The sequence below is a fragment of the Cygnus olor genome, chromosome 4 (genome assembly GCF_009769625.2).
Source record: "Cygnus olor isolate bCygOlo1 chromosome 4, bCygOlo1.pri.v2, whole genome shotgun sequence".
Taxonomy (NCBI): domain Eukaryota; kingdom Metazoa; phylum Chordata; class Aves; order Anseriformes; family Anatidae; genus Cygnus; species Cygnus olor.
In genome coordinates, this window is record NC_049172.1 from 68,215,492 (window position 1) to 68,235,515 (window position 20,024).

Sequence of the window (20,024 nt, forward strand, 5' to 3'; positions counted from 1 at the left end):
AGAACAGAGTTGAGTCATTTTCTGTTGGAGACATTTAAAAAGAGCTGTCACAGAAAAGCACTGATTCAGTAAACGGCATTCTTCACTCCACAGCACTAGTGAACCATACTCTAATGAACTTATTGTCACACACACTAGCAAAAGTCCTCGTTTCAGATGAAGCATGAACGTTCAGATTTCTCATGCCATTTTTATTAACCGACCATAAAAAGAAAATATTCAGGCAACGCGACTGGTTTTGGCTTAGAAGAACTATACCCAGCATGGAGCCTCACGGAGAAAACAGAAATCATGTAAAACTACAAAGTGCTTATACATGCAAGCACGCATAAGCACATACGCTTATCTTGCTGCAGTGAAGATGTAAAAACTTTCAGTTGTCTCTTCCTGAAAACTCCACTAAGAAAACCACCAACTTTAGATTCTGTAATTGCGGCAAGCTACATAAAACATTATGTTCACTTCAGACTCTTTTTAAACGATCACATCAAATCTGCTCACTGAGTATAAAGCCACCTGCTCCAGCATTAAGAAGGCAGTCAATAGTTGCGTTCTGTTCCCGTTTCTTATTATGCAAGAACTCCAAAATCGGATTTTCTTACAGAGGCATGCAATTGTTAAATCAATTAATAAAGAAAACGGAAACATTTTTAAAATCAAGTTTGCATTTCTTTATTTTATTAATGTTTTTTTTATTCTGAAAGAATAGATTTATGACAGCTAAAAACTGCTGAGTATTCTGTCAGCACGTTTGGTCCCGCTACAAACCCCAGAGACGTAAATAGCCCACATGCATGGAGATACCTGTAGCTCTCAGCGAGGCATACAGAAATCATCCAGCAGTAGTGGCAATGTGAGAATTCAAGAACATATATTAAAGTAGAAGCGTTTTGTAAAGCTTCACATAAAGATGTATGCCTCCGTACACGAAAACGTTCCCCTCTCAAACACTTTTGCTACATAATACTAGCGATCAATAGCAACTTTCTGAAAAGCAGAGAAGAAAACAACAACAGCGGCAACCAGCTCACACACCCCATTACACTACAGCAGCATCTCATGGACGATTTCAGCCGAGTGCCGCTCACAGCCCCCTAGCTCAATACGACCAGGGATATTTTCCCAGCATGGACGCATCCCCCTCCCTAACCGCTAGCTTCACTCGAAACCAAACGCAGATCGAGAATTAACCTCACAAACGCCGCAGAGACCAGCCAGCAATTCCGCGCAGGAAGACGCGTGCCGCTCCGTATCAGCAGACGCTGGCAACGCCAAAGCGCAGCCACCCTTTCCAGCACGGCAACCAAAACCAAACTGCCCTTCTGCCGCACGTCCCCGCCAGCCGCCAGCGCTGCCCAGCCGCCCGCAGCCCCTCGCCGCGGCTCCCCTGCCCTCCGCAGGCCGCTGAGGGCCGCCTCTTGCCGCGGGCGAAGCCCAAGGGCGGCGGGGGACGAGCGGGCAGCGGCACGGCGGGTGCAGCCACCTCGGGGACCCGCACCCCCGAAATTTTTTCCTTCTCTCCCCCCTCGGGAGACGGCTCCGCCGGCCCAGCCTCTCCTCCTTTCCCCCCCCAAGGCCTGAAGCTCCCCTCAGCCCCTGTCACCCCCCCCCCCATAAAACCCCACAGCTCCCCTCAGCCCCTGTCACCCCTCACAAACCTCCCCACGGCCCGTCCCCTCCCCCAAAAAAACACAGCTCCCCTCAGCCCCTCTCCCCAATAAACCTCCCCTAAGCCCCCCACCCAAAAAAAACACAGCTCCCCTCAGCCCCTCTCCCCTTCCAAATCTCCCCTCAGCTCTTGCCCACCCCAAAAAGCTCCCCTCAGCCCCTGTCCCCGCCCCAAAAAAAACAGCTCCCCTCAGCCCCTCTCCCCCCCAATCTCTCCTCAGCCCTTGATCCCCCTCAGCCCCTGTTCCCCCCCAAATCTCCCTTTAACCCCCGTTCCCCCCAAAGCCCCCCTAAGCCCCTGCCCACCCCCCGTCAGCCTCCGCCCCCCCCCAGCCCCTCAGCTCCCCTCAGCCGCTGCCCGCCGCCCGTTAACGGCTGCGCCCCCCTCATACCGCACCCCCACCCCCCAACGGCTGCGTCTCCTCTGCAACGCCTCACACCGCCGCTCACCCGAGGACCAGACGAGAAAGAACAACGGCGGCAGGAGGAGGCAGGGAAGGGGCAGGAGGCCCCGGTGACAGGCCGGGTGACAGGCCGGCCGGCAGCCCCTCCGACGAGCCCGCCTCCGCCGCTGGCCCCGGCGCCGCGCTGCGCCTCAGCCCCCAGCCCTGCCAGGGTGCGGCTTCGGCGGGCCGCAGGCCAACAAGCGCGCCGCCTATTGGAGGGCGCCAGGCTCGGCCACCAAGCCGCGCTCCCATTGGCTGAGGGGGCGGTGAAGCGGCGAGGCGGGAGCGTGCTGAGGGGAGGTGGCTGCGGGCTGAGGGGACCCTGAGGGGGCGCTGAGGGGAGCGCGGCTGTGAGGCGCCCAGCGACCCCCAACCGAGTATGGAGGAGCGTGAGGGGAGCCTCCCGACCCCGAGAAGGAGCTCCCCGTGGAGATGGGTCCCCTTAGCGCGCGGTGTGGGGAGCTTATCGCGCAGCAGGCCGAGAGATAGGGGCAGAAATCGGGTAATTGCCGGGGGAGCGAGGCGATAAGGGGCCTGCCCCGCCCGCCGTGACAGTATCGGCTTGCAGCAAGTCAGGATCGATGCAGGTGCACGGTGAGAGCAGGCAAGCTGCATTACCGGAGAGAAATCTATCAAAACCTGAGGTATTTCAGGCAGTCCAGTATCCTCTGAGTGTTAAATTCCAGTGTTATGAGGAGTTGTGCACCTCAGCCTGGAAATCTGCAGGTACATTGCGTAGCTTGTACGTTGAACGCCTGATCGGATCTTCCTAAATCATCCCTTCAGGCTTTCTAAATTCTCTGTAGAGCTGTGTGTGTAACATAATCCAGAGTTTGTTACTCCTACAGATAAACCCCCAGATTTAAGGTTTGCTTGTTAGCTGTCTTTAGTTTCTGTACATCTTTACAATCATTTCTATGTAATTTTAAGATTGTTGCCTGATGCTTCTTTTTAGAAAGTGCATATTATAGAACAGTACCTGCCTCAGGTTTTAATGACAAGCTGGGAGTCATTAAAACTCTTCTCATCAGTTCTTTGTTCCCCGCACCCCAAGTTATCCACATGATCAGAGGAAAAATAGGCTCCTGCTAGCGGAACCCGATGGGTGTGGAGCTATAAACATCTCTCCCTTGGAACAAGGAAGGAATCAAGCCTGTTCCCACCACCTCCACTGAGGAAAGGCACCGTTCTTCCCCGGTTTGCACTATCTGGCAATTAATCTTCGTTTGCTTGCTGTTTATAATAGAAAAGCAGGCAGTAGAGAGATAAGTGAACTCGTATGTGAACTCCATCATGGAGAATGGTGGTTTAGTTGCAAAGTAGACGATAATTATTGCAAATCTGACAGCAAGATACTGCTGGATGCAGGTCTGCTTAATCAAAACACTTCACAATAGAACAGGTGTTGGTGTAATTACTAATAATTGGAAAATCATGTCTAATTTTTTAATGTTTTTGATAGAACTGTTGCTGTAAACCCAAAACATTAAGTAATGTCATTTCACTTATCTGGTATTAAGTCTTGTTAGACCCAGTAGAAGAGTTTATGTACAAGATGCTATCCTCTTATCCCAGTTCAAAGTCAAATCAATGAGATGGGAGTTGCTCTGCACCTGCATGGTTCAGCCACCTGCCTCAGGCATCATCTTCCCATGGCATGTAGATGACCATATATCAATACTCCCCTTCATGTTGGCATCTCATTTACCTTTTTTCCTTTGCACACCATAGCATTTAACACATAAAACACTTTTAGTCTAGTAAAGTAAATGGGAGAACTGATCCATATCAAAACTTACTCAGCAAAAAAATCCCGTTTTGTTTTAAAATTAATGGGTTTCTTTTCCAGTTCATTGCATGGCTACAAGAACACGAGTGCCAAGAAGTAAGGTGGTGTAGAGGTCAGATCCAGGGACAGGGAAAGGGCAGGATCGTTTCTTTTGCTAGCAGTGCTGGCTTAAAGTGTTTCTAGAACTACAGGGCGCTGTGTCACAAGCAGCTTAGGCTGATGGAAGGATGAGTTTTATCATTACACCTGTTCAATCTAATGGCGAAATGCTGCAGAAGCTGCAGTTCTTCACCCCTCTTTTATGCTCTGCTACCCTCTGACCTGCCCAAGGTCACCGTTCCTGCTCTCCCCTTCCAGCCTCCCCTCTGCAGCTTGCATCATACCCCATAATCCTGAGGACAGAGAATATATTGTTTCACCTGGTTGGAAAAATTCACCCAATGGAAAAATTGGGGAGTGAGGGGGCACAATCAGCTTCCTGCTCAATCAGCTGACTCAGCCGGCTCATTTTGAAGCCTGAAGCTGCTACGGCTGATACATGAGGCTGTTAATGTCACTAGTTCCGTTTTTGTCCTGACCAGGTTCCTGAACTGCCTCCTGCCCAGATGCCGGGAAGTCAGTGCTGGTGCAGAAGCAAAGGTAGGGTTATGGGGGTACAAGTGTGAGGGAGGGCACATCGTGCCCTGCGTACTAGAACAGAACCCCTCTTAATGACCAAGAGGAGCTCATTACCTGTAGTCTTGCCTTTGCCGTGTGCACGTCTGCTTACTGGGCCATCAAAAAAATAGAAAAACAGCACCATGTATTTGCAGGCAGTTCCCACCAGAAGTATCAGAATGTGGTACTGGTTGGGTGGTACAGACGTAGCAGTTGCTGATTCCTCTGCAGCCTGTTGTTACCCCTAGCAGCCTCAGGCATCAGCAGTGCTAGACTACAGTGGGTCAGCCAGTCTAAAATAAAAGAGTCCATGCAATTGTATTAATTTACAAGTTATTTTAGTTTGGTGTTACTAGGTATCAGAAAAATAATACTGCAGTTATTTCTGTGCAGCTCTTCACCTTGGCATTAGCACTTCTTGATGCTCAAACCACTAACCTGTGAGAAGCATGGTACTTGGTTGATGTCACCCATCTGGCATTTATTTGTTCCTTTATGTGGGGTGCAGCCCTTCCGTGGAAGCAGTTTTAGGTCGTTTTTCTTACCCATAAAGTGGGGGTGACTATCAAAATCCATCCTTCCCTCTTGGCCTGCCTGAACTATTCTTTTCTGCCAGTCATTCCCTGGGCACTTCTAGCCAGGGCTTGCTTCCCTACTCTGGTCACTGGTTTTCATCTCATGCAAACCTTTTACTCCAGTTCTTGGACAAAGTTCTGATTCCTCTAAACGAGCCTGTATGTGAATTCATTGCTGGTTGTTCCAAGGGCCTTCAAAAGGAAGCCTTAATTTTGAAACTTCCTGGAGAGACGCTGGCAAAGTGAAAGGCAGTCCCTGCTCAGCCATGCAGGACTTGAAGCAGAGGGTGGGTGGCCGTAGACAAACACCAGTTACCTTTGCAAAACACCCCAAGAGCTGCCCTTGAAGGGCTTTCAGTCTCACTGACGTGTGGGACTGTTCTGGAGCCTATGCACTTGTGGCATTACTACTGAAAAGCTTAGGGGGAATTTTTCTTACAAATTACTGAACTTAAATGCCTTTTAAAAAATGATTTCAGCTGTGTAGAGCAGTATTAATAATATGTCATGGCTTATGTGTGGTATTACTAAAGTTAGTCACTGTAGGTAAGCTTGTGCCAAAAGTACTATTAGAAAGTTTATTTTTGTTCTGGCTGCAATTCTGCTCTTTATAGGAGGGAGTTAATTTTTACTCATTTATGTAAGGAAGGAGAGTTTTCCCGAGGATTTGAAAATGGAAACAATCCTTCAGATATATATATATATATATATATATATATATATATACCTGAGAAACATTTGATGGAACAACTACATAGAGAAAGAAAAATGTGTTCTAGTCTACTTTCATCTCCTTCCACAACCAAACGAAATCACATCTGAGGTTTACTGGAACTGAAAAAATAAAAACCAGAACTGAAGCACCAGATGGGGAAAAGGCAGAGCAGCCAGATTTTTCATACAACCTATTAAACTGAGAGGCCCAAGTTGGTCTTAAGTTTGAAAAATATTGACTTTATGTTCAGGGTGGAATAGGAGAATGTTTATACACTATTCAGATTAAATATAAATCTATCTTTGTGGTTCAAGCTAGTTAATAACAGTTTGTGTTATTGCACAAGCTTCTTAATACCACTTGTGTGATAACAGAAGGGAGTAAAGGTACAGTGACTGTTTTAGCCAAAAGGAAAGCAAGCAAGCAGCTTTCTCTTTTAATAATGCTACAACACTCTTTACAGAGGTCTGGGTTTGTTTTTCCAAAATCCTTTTCCAAGTAAAGCTGAGTCTTTTAATTGCGACGTCTCTGACTTCATAAGCATCACATGCCTTCTAGATGTACATGCATTACAGGTTGCTTCTATACTAATTCTAGCATTACTAATGCTGCTGAGATTCTTTTTAGTTACTGTGTCATACACTAGTAGCAGAAGTGCCACTAACAGAAGCTATACCTTTTGAAGAGCTAGTACTTAAAAACAGACCAAGGAGAATAAAACAAAGAAAGGACCAAAAAAAATAGATAACAGGGCAAGTTCAAAGTAATGAAAAGGGCTGAGAAACATGAGAAAATTATTTGAAATTATTTTTTAATTATTATTATTGTATACAGGAGAAAATTAATCTTGGAGGAAGCTTTGTAACGTTAGAATAACAAATTTTCAAGTCCTTTGTATCCCATTTAATTTCAAAAAGGCACATTCTCAGCAGCATCCCCACGGTTAGGGTGTGGCTGGCATTTACTTGGAAAAATGAGTATGAATGCTAGCGCAATGTAAATCAAAGCACAGCAGAATCACTGAGGCCTGAAACAGACAGCTTGGGAATCCACACCTCAAACATGTTCCCTTATTTGTCCTGTAGGAAAGCCCTGTTCCTGTGGAATAGACTGTTCTTCTTTCTGTGCTCCTGGGGTGTCCTGAAGGCTCGCTACTGGCCTTCAATTGCAAAACTCTGGCCATGCCAAAAAGCTTCCAAGGTCAGAATTTAAGTGCACATCAGCCTTCCACTACAGGAACCAGCTGGATCCAGGTTGTACATCGAGGGAGTTAATATGATGTGACTGTTAAAAAGCAAAGCACTCACTCAAAGAAGGGTTAGACGCTTTTAACCTCTTTTTTTTTTCTTTTCCCGTGTATGGCCAGAGATCTAATCCTGCAAACAATAATTACTCTCATTTCTGTACAAAACAACTTCATTTGAGTTATGTGGAAGTAAAACTGCATTAAAAACAATTCTTATGCGGCCATGCGTGTCATGAACCTGAGAGGCTGGATTAATTGCTTCCCTAGTAAATATATCCTAAGGAATGAGGTACAGATGGGAGATAGTAATGACTATCCTGTGTTTAAGATACAGGAGTGGAAATCCTGAGGGAGTAGATTTGGGGGTTGACTGTGCTACAAGACTTGCTACAGACCCTAAGCTCACTGATCTTTAGTACTTAGCAAACTGAAGTGCTACAGTGAACTCAAATGCTATCTAGTCTGTGAAAGTTTTAGTAGCATTTATTATGTGGTATTTAAGAGGTACATTGAGGTTTGTTTGTTTCATACAAGAACCTATTTAAGAGGCTGTAATCGTGGTCATCTCAAGTGCTCCTATTGCTCAAAAAAAAATACTGCAAGAAGTTGACTGCTTAGTAAGACACAAACTATTATATCACATACTTTGCTGCTGCTAGGTGAAGTACTTAATGTTCAGAACACCTCTTTAGTACTTCATGATATCAAGAATTTAAGTTCTCAGATGTCTAATGTTATGTAAATTCTACCTCAAAGTAGGTTTTTTTAAGAGTAATTTAAACACACGAATATAAAATACAATTAATTTTGTCATCATCGAGGTTAAAAGACATTCAGATGAGTAATTTTGCTAAAGAACATTGCTACTTATGTAAGAAACATGAGCCAAGAGATGTCTTAAGCTTCAAAGACCTGGCTCATCAAGTTTCTGCCTGAAGTTAAGCTTTAATCTCTAGCTTCTATCCAAAGTCACTTAGGAATGATTTCTACCCAACTGCCTTCTATACGCATTTTGTAGCTGTGTTCCTGGTGCTGGGGCTCCTTCATGGAACAGGCTGACCAGCAGATGTCACCAAATTCAAACTAATCACACTCAAAGCTTCAGAAATCTTCAGTCCTTTTGAGCTTCCCCAAAGCATGAGGAACCCGAGGGCACGAATACTCTCATTGCTTATTTACATGCTTGTACAAACTGTTATGTTCTGAGCTAGGAGATGGGCGCCAAGCTGCTGACACAGGGCAGCAGTATGTAGCACCTGCATTTTCATAGAAAAATTCTTGATATCAGATTCCCTTTTATTGTCCCTATGATTATGCTACATTGATTGACGGTTCCTTGTTTAAAACTGTATTTTCCAAACCACATTAATTTTTTTCCCCTGGAAAAGTAACTCCCCCACAAATACCACTTAAAAAACTTTCTTGGAAGTTTACAAAGAAAAGGCAAGACTTTTTCAAAACTAGTATAAACTATTTTGACTTGCATGTTACCAAACTCACAAACTGAATTTCTTGGCATGACCAAATACTGCTCTTATGCTCCTCCCCAAACTATTTTAAAGATATGGAGCTTGCAATGGGTGTGTGTGTATATATGTGTGTGTATATATATATATATATATATTTATACATATATATATTTAAGAAGCTGAATTGTGGGGTAGAAAAGAGGCAAGACAGGCTAGTAAGAAGTACAGGAGACAGACCGTGAGCCACATGCTCTAGCTGTGCTTTTCCTCCCTACAAACACCAGCAATTTAACTTCATCTAATTCTTCACAAAACGGACTAGAATAATACGTAGGAGCAAAAGGATTCAGATGAGAGCATAAGTGATTGCAGATTTGTTTGGAACTCTTCTATCTGTATCTGGAGGGATGGAGGAATTACCTAATATGTCCCTACCAGTACTGCCCACTTTGGATTCTGGAGGTATCAGACGTTTGTGAACAGAAGGGCTGTTGGGTGCTGGGAAATGGAAAGGCCCTGTTCTCCCCAGCAAGCTGCTGAGGAAGTCCTTTAGAGACTGTTCCTTTGAGATGCCTTTTTTTTTTTTTATGGTCATACCTGCACTTTGTGTCCATAGATCAAGTGAACGATAAATGGCTAATTTCCACCCCTAGCCACACTGATGACCAGAATGCCCAATTTCTCATAGTGTTGCTTGCACAAAGAGTTGTTTCAAGAGGGCTGAAAACAAATTCTCTTCTGTTTACCACAATTACAAGCAAGAATATTAGAACACATACTCATGAAGTTCAATGAGACTGCACAAAATTAGGTGAATTGGCATTAGAAGTTTATCCACTTCAGAAATACATACATTTGTATAAAAGGAAATTAACATTTACATATTTGCAAGTCTTCTATTATACAGGTAAAGACAGTGTTATGTTTCATATGTACTGGATTACATAGGTATTTTTACAGTTGAAAAATCTTGAGAGTAGCTGATTGCAAAAAAATTAAATACCTGAATCAGGCCCCAAAGATAGCATATTATAATTATGACTGTCACAATGCGGTGAAGTCAGTTATTCCCAGAAAGAGAACAATTTACTCTGTAAACAGTACTTATAAATACTGTAAGAAACTAGAACTTGCCTAAAATACAGATACACGCATTTTAAAAAGCCAACATTTTTTTATGTGCTATGTTGGCTGAGCTTACTTTACAGAGTGGATCACATCAGAGTAGTGAACCACAGGGACACTCACTGAATATAAAAGGAATTGCAAACTTAAAATATCTAATATCCAACGATCTGAAATTTAAGTACTGCACATTCTTTAATTGATGCTCACAAAACCTATTATAGTGGGACCAGAAATCATATGACTGATATTGTGTATGTCTGTCTCAGACAAAAGATAGGAACCAAGGCAACAACTGCTGGCTCTGTGTATCCTATTATTATATCTTATTACAAAAAATCCCTTAGGGATTAAATTCTATATTATTGTTTTCATAAACAAAAAATCTTAGTCTGTAAAAAATTTATATTTTTCAAGCTGTGACCATTTAATTGTAATGAGATTAAAACTGACATGTATAAGCTTTGTAAAGGTAACAGAAAAGTGAATTTTATGCATCTGGATTCAGACTGACAGAAACCAGATAACTTCTCCTGTTTTGTGATTTACAGCATTTTTTTAAAGCAAGTCTCAAACATTATTAGAAATAAGATCGTTTTGACAGTCCTTTTGAATTAACAAAGTTATTTTCACAGCTTTCTCCTCTTTATTAAAATTTGGGGGTAGGGCAATTTCAGCATGACTATCAAGCCTTGATTTTCAGACACCTGTCCCCAGAGTATTAGGGAATTAAAATTACAAGCACCCTGCTAACGCCTATCATTGATAGTGCTGATAGCAAGTTAAAAACTTTTTTTATTTTTCCACACAACTACAAACTGCAGAGTGATATTTTCTCTTTCTCACAGCCATATTAGGCACCTACCTTTCTGGTTCAGAAGTAAGGAATGGGACTCCCATAAAGCCAAATCAATATTATTCCAAGCCTATCTCAAGTGTTCAGAATTAAGTAGGATGTGGGATGCCATAAGCATATCAGTTGGACAGTACCCCAATTGATTACTGCAGACATCGTAATCAGAAGTTACATTTAGGTATGAGGTGGCTTTAAAAAAGCCACATTTCCTGATCATCTTTACCTGTAGTAAACCAAATTATTTGCACAAAAGACTCATTATTTACACATCAACTATACAAGTAATACAAAAAATCTCTCAGTTAAGCACCGGTGCTGACTTAAGGAATAATACCTCCAAGTCAGAATATTAGTATTCCCCGTCACAAATGAATTCTGATGTACTTTCAGAAGTTTCCCGTTTCCACATGGGTTGCGTTCACAACACTTCTTTGTTCATGTGGACATTGTTCTCCTCCACATTCCAAGGAGATTCGTAATAGCAGCAGTTTTATAAAAGGTTTATGAGTCCCGGACGGACTTCGCAGAAAAGTCAGTTCAGTTCTTTCTGAAAGTGGTCATCAAATCCACTGATCTGGATTGCAAAGTTTTAAAGAGTTCATTAAACGGAGTCCTAGTTCATATGAGAACAAGTGGTTGAAACAGATTCAGTTTCTGTGTGCAAACAACAGGAAATCCAGATGTGGTAGGAGTTCACACTTAATTCAAGGACAGTAAGGAACATGTTTCTCCTCCGCATCAGTGAATTATGCCAGACACATCACCTTGGTTTAGAGTAACCATAAGGACACCGAAGAATCAGGCTGTCATGACTAGGTAAGACGTGAGTGCTGTAGTATTCAACCAGACTTCCCATGTTCAGAAACATGATGTCTGCATCCAGGTAAAACTTGCATTCCTGTTGCACAACAGAAACATACACAGTCATTAGCAGTACTGCTTCCTACTCAATGGTAAAAACAAACAAGCAACAACAACAAAAAAAAACAGCCACCACCACCACCCAAAAATCATTGTCAAAACTTCTTTCAGACAAGCTGCTGCTTTGCAAGCTTGTCACTTACACAAATAAGTCCAAATTAAACTCAAGAATTTAATAGTAATTCATTTAGATTTCGACAAGCTGAAATTTAGATTTGGACATCTGCAGCTACTTTGTCTTTTGTACAGTATGGCAATTGGAAGGCCCAGATCTGAGTACTCAAACTCTCATCCTAGAACAAATATTTGTAGATCAGCATATTTTCACTTTTAGGAATGGGAAGAAGTTTCACCTTTGACTTGCTATACACGTACATACGTGAGATTCATACATAGATACACATACACAAGAACTGCATTTTTAGTGGAGCTACTAACCTTTTCAAATATTCTGTAGTTTCTCACTTTTTCTGCAGATTGATCCCATACAACCAATACCTTAAAGAAAATGCAACATAATCAGTTATGCTGATAATCTCTTCCAAGTCAGTGCATTATTAAGGAACAAAAAATACACTCAAGTTACGACAGAGGCTCAGATTTTCCTTCATTAAGGAAAGAGCACATCTAAGTTATTAAGTACTTTCACCATATAAAAGATACAGTATCTCTAACAAAAAAAAAAAAGCTTTTAGGGGGTAGATTCAGCAATTGCAACTTACCTTTCCAGCCTTTGTAGATGAGTTCCTAATGCAATATAATCCATTTTGTGGCTGTCCCCTTGGGCTAGTAGCTTTGAATGTCCTAAAAATAATACAGCAATTACATATGTTAGCATTTTCTGAATCAGATAATTAAGGTGTGTAGTTCTTGTAATTCTTCCTGAAAATCTCAGTTTCAGTTATAATAATTCATAGAATATCATATCTGATAGAATTTTACTGTTCTAGCATCTGAATCAGCAAAGCAGCACAGAAGACCTGGCTTTCTGTCCCATTCGTCCTGGCAGAACAGCCATTTCCAGATGGAATAAAATCATTTTGCAATTACTCTGTATTCTCAACTGATACATGAGGACTGACCTACCTCCCCCAGAAAGTAATTTCCATATTAAAGTAATTCAAATACTTTTCCTGTGTTTTTAAACAGAAGTTACAGATCTCAAAGTTATTTTTGGACTACTGTTCAGTGCAGGATTTGTAGGACTTTAGGCAAGTGTTTTAAAAGTCACATCTACCTTTCAACTTCGAAGGATTCAGAGGTATTAAGAAATACTGAAGTAGGCAGCCCAACCTGTAGGAAAATACAAAGAAAGTAAATCTCCGCACGGGCCAATGAAAACACAAAATGCTAACACCATACTATGCAGATAAGCTACAGCCATCAGTATCTGAATTAGTTAATGGTGCTTTAATCTTTACTTTATGCTTCTTACTCCTTTACAGCAAATATTAGAATGCAGAATTTATTGAGGCATTCCTTAAAGCTGAGAACCACACAGCATTGTGTTTTCAGAAGACTCTTTTTTCTCCTGAAATATGCCCCAAGCCGCCCCAAAGAAAGCAAGAAAATCAGCCTTTTGAGAACAGATCGTCTGCTTGATCTTACTTTTTCGTAGTCACCATCAGAATCATCACTTGCTTGGTTTGGCTTGGAGGGCACTGCTGGCTTTTCAAATGAGAAGCTTCTAAAACTCTGCCCATCTGGTGGTGATCTCCTGGCAGAAACAAAACAAAAACTGAAGGACATCTCCTCAGGAAAGTAGAACAAATATACATAAAACTGAAGGGATAAAACTAGAGCTAAAGAGGAAATTTCAGTTTAGGACTTACCAGCCCTAGAATTACAGAATAATTTAGGTGTAAGGGACATCTTTCAACCTAAATTGTATCATTTAGTCCAAGCTCCTGTTCAAAGCAAGTCCAAATAGCTCACTGTGTCCAGTCGAGTATCTCCAAGGTTGGAGATTGTGCAGCATCTCCAAGTTGACTATCCACAAGGTGAAAAGCTTTTCCTGATACCTAACTGTAATTTCCCGGGTTGTGACTTCTGTCTGTTGCCGCTTATCCTACCCCTGCAGATCTCTGAGGTCTTGCTCTGTCTTCTCCATCCCCCCATTAAGTAGTCGTAGAGAGCAGTGACATCTCCCATTGACCTTCCTAAAGGTTGAACTCAGCAAGTTCTCTCAGCCTCTCCTCACACATTACGTGCTACAGCCCATCAGACATCTTGGTGGCTGGATTCACTCTAGTAAATCAATCTCTTTCTTGCGCTGCCTTTAAAGAGTTTTTTTTTTTTTTATTTTTTATTTCTTCTTTAGAGGTGAATGATCCAATGGGCAAAAATATGTCCATCTGCCTCAGCACCATAGCCAGTCCCACATCCCTTGCACTACAGACGATCTTAATATGAGACGAAACATTTCCTGTCTCCAGAGAAGCCTAAAATTGTTTTTGTGGTTCAATGACAGTGACATGAAGGTTTCTTATTCACTGTGATCAAAGGCTTTTAAGTCTAAGACACACCTCAAAGCAGACTACAAAGATTTGCATAATTTAAAAAAAAAAAATCGTCGACTGTCTCTTTCTGAACAATTTCAGAAGTGAAATTCAGCGCAAAGTTTCCAGATAACAAATACCTAGGCAAACAAGCATGCCACTGAGGATAACAGGGATGGTGCTGGGAAGAACAACATGCACTGACGAGAATCTGACAAGTAAACTCAGTGGAAACTTTGATACTGGGTTATATTGTCGTACTTACTGTAACTGGGGGCCTGAAGGCTTCTCTGGCCTAGGTTTGAATCCAGGATGCTGGTGGCCAGGCACGGGTGGCTTTGGAAGCACTGGTGGCACAAACAGTCCAGGTTTACCATGTTCTTTTGGCACCTTGCTCTCTACTGTTCTTTCAGTTAACTGGGACAACTTGGGTTTACTGCTTGGCACTGGAGGAGGAGTTCGTGGTGAAAGGTTTAGAGTTTTTAGTTTCTCACATCCTTCTGGAGTGGTGAGAACGTGCGATAGAGGCAGAGGTTCTGGAGGCAGCGAGCAAGATTCTTTGCTACACATGGGCTTTTTGAAAAGAGGTAAAGGGGGCACAGGGGGTGGCTGTTCACTTGGTCTCCAGTTTGAGGATTGAATCTTTAGATTAGATTCAGCTCGGGGTTCTCTCACATTGAAGAGATCCTCTGGTTTGATGTCAGGTAGGCTTCTTTTAGGAGGTGGTGGTGGTGCTGGTCCAGCAGATTTGCCAGCAAAAGAATGTGACCTGGATTCTGAGTAGGCAGCTTTTCTGACATGAGGAACTGGTGGAGGCGGGTAGGCTGGGGGCAGCACCATGATATCTGCACAAAGAAAACATCCAGCAAACGTGGCACATTGAGGGGAAATACAACATGTCAAGAAACTAGACTCTTCAGGTTTATTTATGTGATTTACTAATATTTTATTAGCACCTGATCTGATAGTTCCTGAAATGCTGGATAAACACTCAGCTTTCAGCACAACTGAAATGTTGCACGTAGTGAACTCCTGCAATTTTATTCAGGCATGGCTTATGTCAATTTAGCAAAGATTTTTCCCTTTCTTAAAAATAAAGAAGAACGAACTATGTTAACAGCATTACCCCTCTTCCTGACTGATAAGCATATAGAATAGAAGTCCTTCCAGGGCAGGAGACTTGCCAGAAACCATGCCCTAAAAGGCACGTAACACTTTTCTGTAAATTGTTATTGCTACTACTAGGCCCTTTTGACCTCTCAAGAGGTCAAAAATATCTTTAATCTCTCCCAAGATTAGATACCTGTGCATTACTTTGGTTATTCTACCACCTGCATTGCTTTAGATATGACTAAAACAACGATCTGGCATTCTACATGAATATTACCTTCATTGCTGGCCTTTTGTGGGGCCTTTGATTAAGGGAGTAAAAGAAATCACTTACCATCTTTCACTATGTCAGAAGTATCTGGTTGCAAGTAAGACTCATCCTCTTCCTCCTGGTCGTAATCTGCGGACAAAAGTTAATGTGTCAGACTCTGACAAGTACTACTGGAACCAAGTAGGAATATTTATTGCTTTCTAACAACTATTTTTCATTAAAGAAGATGGAAAAAAATGGGAAAAAAAAAGTCTACCTCTCTCATGTATTACATTTTCCTCCATCTTTCAAATTAAAGTACACTTTCTGGTGAAACTTTCTAGTGGCATAGCCTCCCTCAGAAAAAATCAAATCGGTTACAGAGGCATAGCTACAAACTGACATACTGGGAAAACAAATTGGAAGAGTAAAAGCACAACAACCCAGAAGCAACCCTATCACAGAAACATGCATGATGTTGCAACATGGATGCCTAAGCAAGCCTCATGATTTACAAAACAATTAGTTCTTTTGCCTTGCTCTGGCAACAGAAAGATGCATCACAACAAATGACTTAAATTATTTCAGTGCTGCCTTTAACTGGAAGTCAGGATAATCAAGACATAAAAAAACATGCTACTTCTAGGCAGTAATGTCTCATCATTGGCTATGAGGGGAGCCTTAAGGACAATACATAGTACTTCCCCTAAGAAGTACCTTAAAAAAAAAAAAGAGAGAGAGGTTCTGTTAAAATCAGTTAGCTGTTCTAATTTTCCTTACTTGAAGTCCTTCTGGGCTTCTTCAAACATAATTCCTCTCGTATACATCCCTTCCCTCCCATAAATACTGAAATCCTGAACCACAACTCTATACAAAATGCTGATGAGTCTGTTTTCCTCTGCTTTGCAACAATCAAACCGGATTTCCTAAGAATCAAACTCCCTCTTTTTTTGTCCTAGTCAGGAAAAATGGTCAGGAATTTCCTTTCAGGAAACGGGAGTACTTGCTCCAATCAACCCTGCCTTGGGGCAGAAATCTGAGAGGGCAGATGGGAAAATGCCTACTAAAGGAACTATCTGAACCTTGAGGCAAGTCTTCTCAAGTTGGATTTTACTGTGTTTCTTGACTAAGAAGGCAGTTGTTGAAATACGCTGAGAATACCTATCTGAAAGGCTTCCTATAATATCATCTTCTCTAATTAAAAAATAAACACACTCAGCCAGAATTGTTTACTGTGAAGCAGCTCCAGCAACAACCAGGTATCAAACTGAACTGAAAACAGACTCTGCTAAGAATGAGATTCTTGGAGCCTTTCTTCTAAAAGTTACTCGGTCTGAAAGTCATTGAAGAACATTACCCTATGCATTTCACGTAGGCCGTTTAAATGCCTAATGTGAGATCTGCCTGAACTGGGAGGGTGATTGATTCTCTTTCATAGTAAGCAGACTACAACACAGACACAACGACATCCCAATGTGAATCACTGCTTCTTTTGCAGGACAGATGAATCAACTTTACAGACAATATGGGAGGCAGCGAGCTCCACAAGGTCTTACCACATTGTCAGAAGATGTTCTTAGGACATACTTTTAAGTGACTAACACCATACTATTAAAATTGTATTCAGTTATTGTTAATAATATTCAATTAGCATCAATTATAGTGAAGACTTCCACACTACATAACATACTCAAATGTTTCATCTTTTTGCTACATCTATGGACTTTCCAACATGCAGTCTTAATAAAAAATTAAGATACAAAATTACGACTGTGTTATTATGGGGTCAGACACTTTGCAAGGCCTGAATTTCTTTAGTCACCCTTTATTTTTTTACTAATGGCTTTATAACATAAACTATCCTGGTTTTGATTTGAAATTACAGCAATTCCATGCACCTTGTAAAAATAAGAATTTATAGTTCTCGGATGCAAACTGGACCAGATAGTTTGTTTAAGCTACTGGAACGGTATGGGATACTGCAGGATCCACAAGAAAAATAAAACAGATCTTATTTGTAAGTGTCTAAAATTGTCACCTTCATTATCTGCTGAGTGGTGAGAATACTTGATATCAATGGGACGTTCTACTGAGCCGTAGAAACTGTCTGCATCAGAACCAGAGTCACTGCAAAAGAAAAGACAATCCCTTTTGCATCACTGCGTTACAGGTCTTGAAAAAACACAGACATCCATTAGCAGGACTGCAGCACTGCAACGTAATACAGGAAAAGCAGAAGCAATCTAATCCTCTGCCAACAGCCAAATATGTTGCTGCTGTTATTTTATTCTTATTTTACACATTTTAATTTCTCTTAGCAAAAAGATCGATACTCGTCTTGGTACTCTTTAAACTCTTTACTAGGTAGGCCCTTCATTCTTGGGGCGTACCGCACCTGTTACTATTTAGCAGTAAGTAACTTGAAGGTGCAAAGAGCCAAAACCAACACTATCAACAGCTAGTGCGAAAGGGGAAGAAAGCAAATAAGGGTTAAGGCTTCGTACCTGAATTCTGTTATTGTTTCTTTCTTATCGTGGTAGTGATCGATTTCCCTCCTCAGGGATAGCATCCAATTCTAAATAAACGAAAGCACAACATTTAACACATTATTCTTTAAATCACTACACAAAGATGCACAGTATCTTTCCTCTGCAGGGCCAGAGTGGCTGTGCAAGTGAAATATTTATGACTTTATAGAGGTGTTGAGAGGAATTACTAGTCATAATGTTTTGACTATCTAAAATCCTATATGAACATATTAAAATATTAAAGTTTTGATCTGTGAATTTCAAGCTGTTACTCCTAAAGCTGTGTACTTGCTCATAGTCTGCTTATGGGTAGGAGAGTTCACTGAACAGTTTTCATACTTTATCAAAGGTTTACATCATAAATACTCATTCATTAGCTAAAAATAAAACCAGGAATATGAAGGAAACTGTGACATCTAGTATGCCACTTTCAGACATTCCCTAAATTACAACTGGAATTCTCACTCAGTTAATAGTTAAAATTTCAGACATGATTTTCAGAGTCCAAAGAACTAGAAATACAGATTTGGGTTACAGCTGCATGTCCAGTTCACGTAGATTTTAGGGAAGTCAAGATTCACTTTCTTCTGTTGTGCTTTAATTTTCCTTGAAGTAGAAAGGTACCTTTCTTTCATCTTCAGATGAAGCAGAAAAAAACCACGTCCTGTGCTTCTTGCTAATGTGAACTAACTTGAAAGGAAACACGTTGCTTGATGTCGTCTCCTCAGCTGCCCGCATAACCCTGAGAAACAGAATAACCAATATATAAAAGTCCGAATCTGTAAAGTTAATTCTGCTGTGCAAGTCATAAAGCTCAGAAAGCAGTTTTACCTGCCAGTTATGGCTGAAAAGAAGTCCCAAGCCCAAGAAAACACCACCAAAATGCTAATATGTGCATTTGTAGTACTTTTCAAAGTGGTATAAAGGATAATGCAAGAGTGCTGACAGGAGAAAAAGCACTAGTTAAACCATCAGACAGACATATAAACAGATGTTTTGACTGGTTCAATAAACAGTTTTAATGAACTGCGTTAATTTACAAGCTTCACACCATGGCATGACGTCTACTTAGGGTGCCTGTGATCCTTACTTCAGAAAGGCAGAGGAGAAATGACAACACAGGTCTTCCAAGAAAACAAAAGAGAGCTAATATTAAAAGTTAACTTAATTTTTCCACTTCTGGCTTATAAGCACTACCTTACAACACTAGATCAATGCACATGCTTAAAATTAATATTTTTTTAAAGTTTAATTCAACCTCTTCCACAAACTGTGTTAGGTAAGTTTGTTTTTTTTTTTTAATCTTTTCCCCGAAGGATTCTCAAATGAGAAACTTCTGCCTTATCCTCACAGACACAAAAAACTATTTGGAACTGCATGCTATAAAGCTTTGGAAAAAAATAAGGAGACTAAAATCCTAAGACTGTGGACGATCTGAAAGTAAAATTTCTAAGAATAACTCAGCACAAGCCATAGAGCAATCTGATCTAGGTTTTTACAATCATTATTGGAACTTTCTTGCTGGTTCCTAAATTTTTAAACTTGCTGATTTCCTCATATAATACAAGATTTCTACGAGTCCTATTTAAAGAAGGTGGTTTGTAAACCTACAAAAATGAAAAGACATTTGACTTTTGGTTAGGTACCAAATCAATATAAACATGATTTTGGAAAGAAATGAATAAATAAATAAAATCCCATCAACACTGTAGATGGCATTAAGAGCAAAATTCTTTCAGAGTTGGCTATTGCATCTTTTTAGAACCCCAACCCCAATTTGAAATTGCATGCTGTAGTTTTCTGCATCTGTCCAGCCTGAAACAAAGCCACAAAAGGAACTACAAGTTATTTCACTTGCTAATTTAAGACTAACAGGGATGTTAATACAGGAAATACCCATCCTACAGCTGGAAGGGATAGCAATGCTTCCCACATTCTGAGTCACTGGACAACTCAGCACCCTCTCACCGGCTGTCCACTCTTAACATTTAAAGGCTGTTGAATGAAATGTGCAAAATACAAGTTCAGGGAACCTTAGGGCAACTTGTTTTCACACAGCCTTATGCAACCACCCAGTCCAATAAATGAGTTTCCTTCATTTCAAGTTCTTTTTCAATAATGCTTGTATCTGTGCATAACACTAACCATGACCTGGTTAGTGTTGACCCAGC

The 20,024-nt window shown here is 41.2% G+C and overlaps 2 protein-coding genes and 1 long non-coding RNA gene across 19 annotated transcripts in view; 1 reads left to right on the forward strand and 2 right to left on the reverse strand.

Annotated features, from left to right (window-relative positions):
• The window catches only part of ADD1 (adducin 1), a 60,702-nt gene extending 58,383 nt beyond the window's left edge, over nt 1–2,319 (reverse strand). For 6 of the 12 annotated variants that reach the window (XM_040554629.1, XM_040554618.1, XM_040554627.1 and 3 more), the window contains exon 1: nt 2,119–2,308. The gene's annotated coding sequence lies outside the window, so the exon portion shown is untranslated. Of the gene's footprint in view, nt 1–1,191; nt 1,337–2,118 lie in introns of those variants that run through there. The other 6 variants (XM_040554632.1, XM_040554622.1, XM_040554623.1 and 3 more) reach the window with 4 other exon arrangements.
• Nucleotides 2,320–2,337: 18 nt separating this feature from the next.
• On the forward strand, nt 2,338–8,672 carry LOC121069012. The gene is made up of 3 exons (XR_005819194.1): nt 2,338–2,758; nt 4,485–4,542; nt 6,936–8,672. It is a non-coding gene; the product is annotated as an uncharacterized LOC121069012 (long non-coding RNA).
• A 292-nt stretch (nt 8,673–8,964) lies between these two features.
• SH3BP2 (SH3 domain binding protein 2) overlaps nt 8,965–20,024 on the reverse strand; it is an 85,829-nt gene continuing 74,769 nt past the window's right edge. For 4 of the 6 annotated variants that reach the window (XM_040554636.1, XM_040554637.1, XM_040554639.1 and 1 more), the window contains 10 exons: nt 18,478–18,595; nt 17,830–17,900; nt 17,364–17,452; nt 15,410–15,475; nt 14,231–14,810; nt 13,076–13,184; nt 12,705–12,760; nt 12,190–12,271; nt 11,906–11,965; nt 8,966–11,444 (listed from right to left, as the gene is read on the reverse strand). In XM_040554636.1, the coding sequence (XP_040410570.1) occupies nt 11,307–11,444; nt 11,906–11,965; nt 12,190–12,271; nt 12,705–12,760; nt 13,076–13,184; nt 14,231–14,810; nt 15,410–15,475; nt 17,364–17,452; nt 17,830–17,900; nt 18,478–18,595 (1,369 nt within the window). In that variant the 3' untranslated portion in view covers nt 8,966–11,306. Of the gene's footprint in view, nt 11,445–11,905; nt 11,966–12,189; nt 12,272–12,704; nt 12,761–13,075; nt 13,185–14,230; nt 14,811–15,409; nt 15,476–17,363; nt 17,453–17,829; nt 17,901–18,477; nt 18,596–20,024 lie in introns of all 6 variants that reach the window. The other 2 variants (XM_040554635.1, XM_040554634.1) reach the window with 2 other exon arrangements.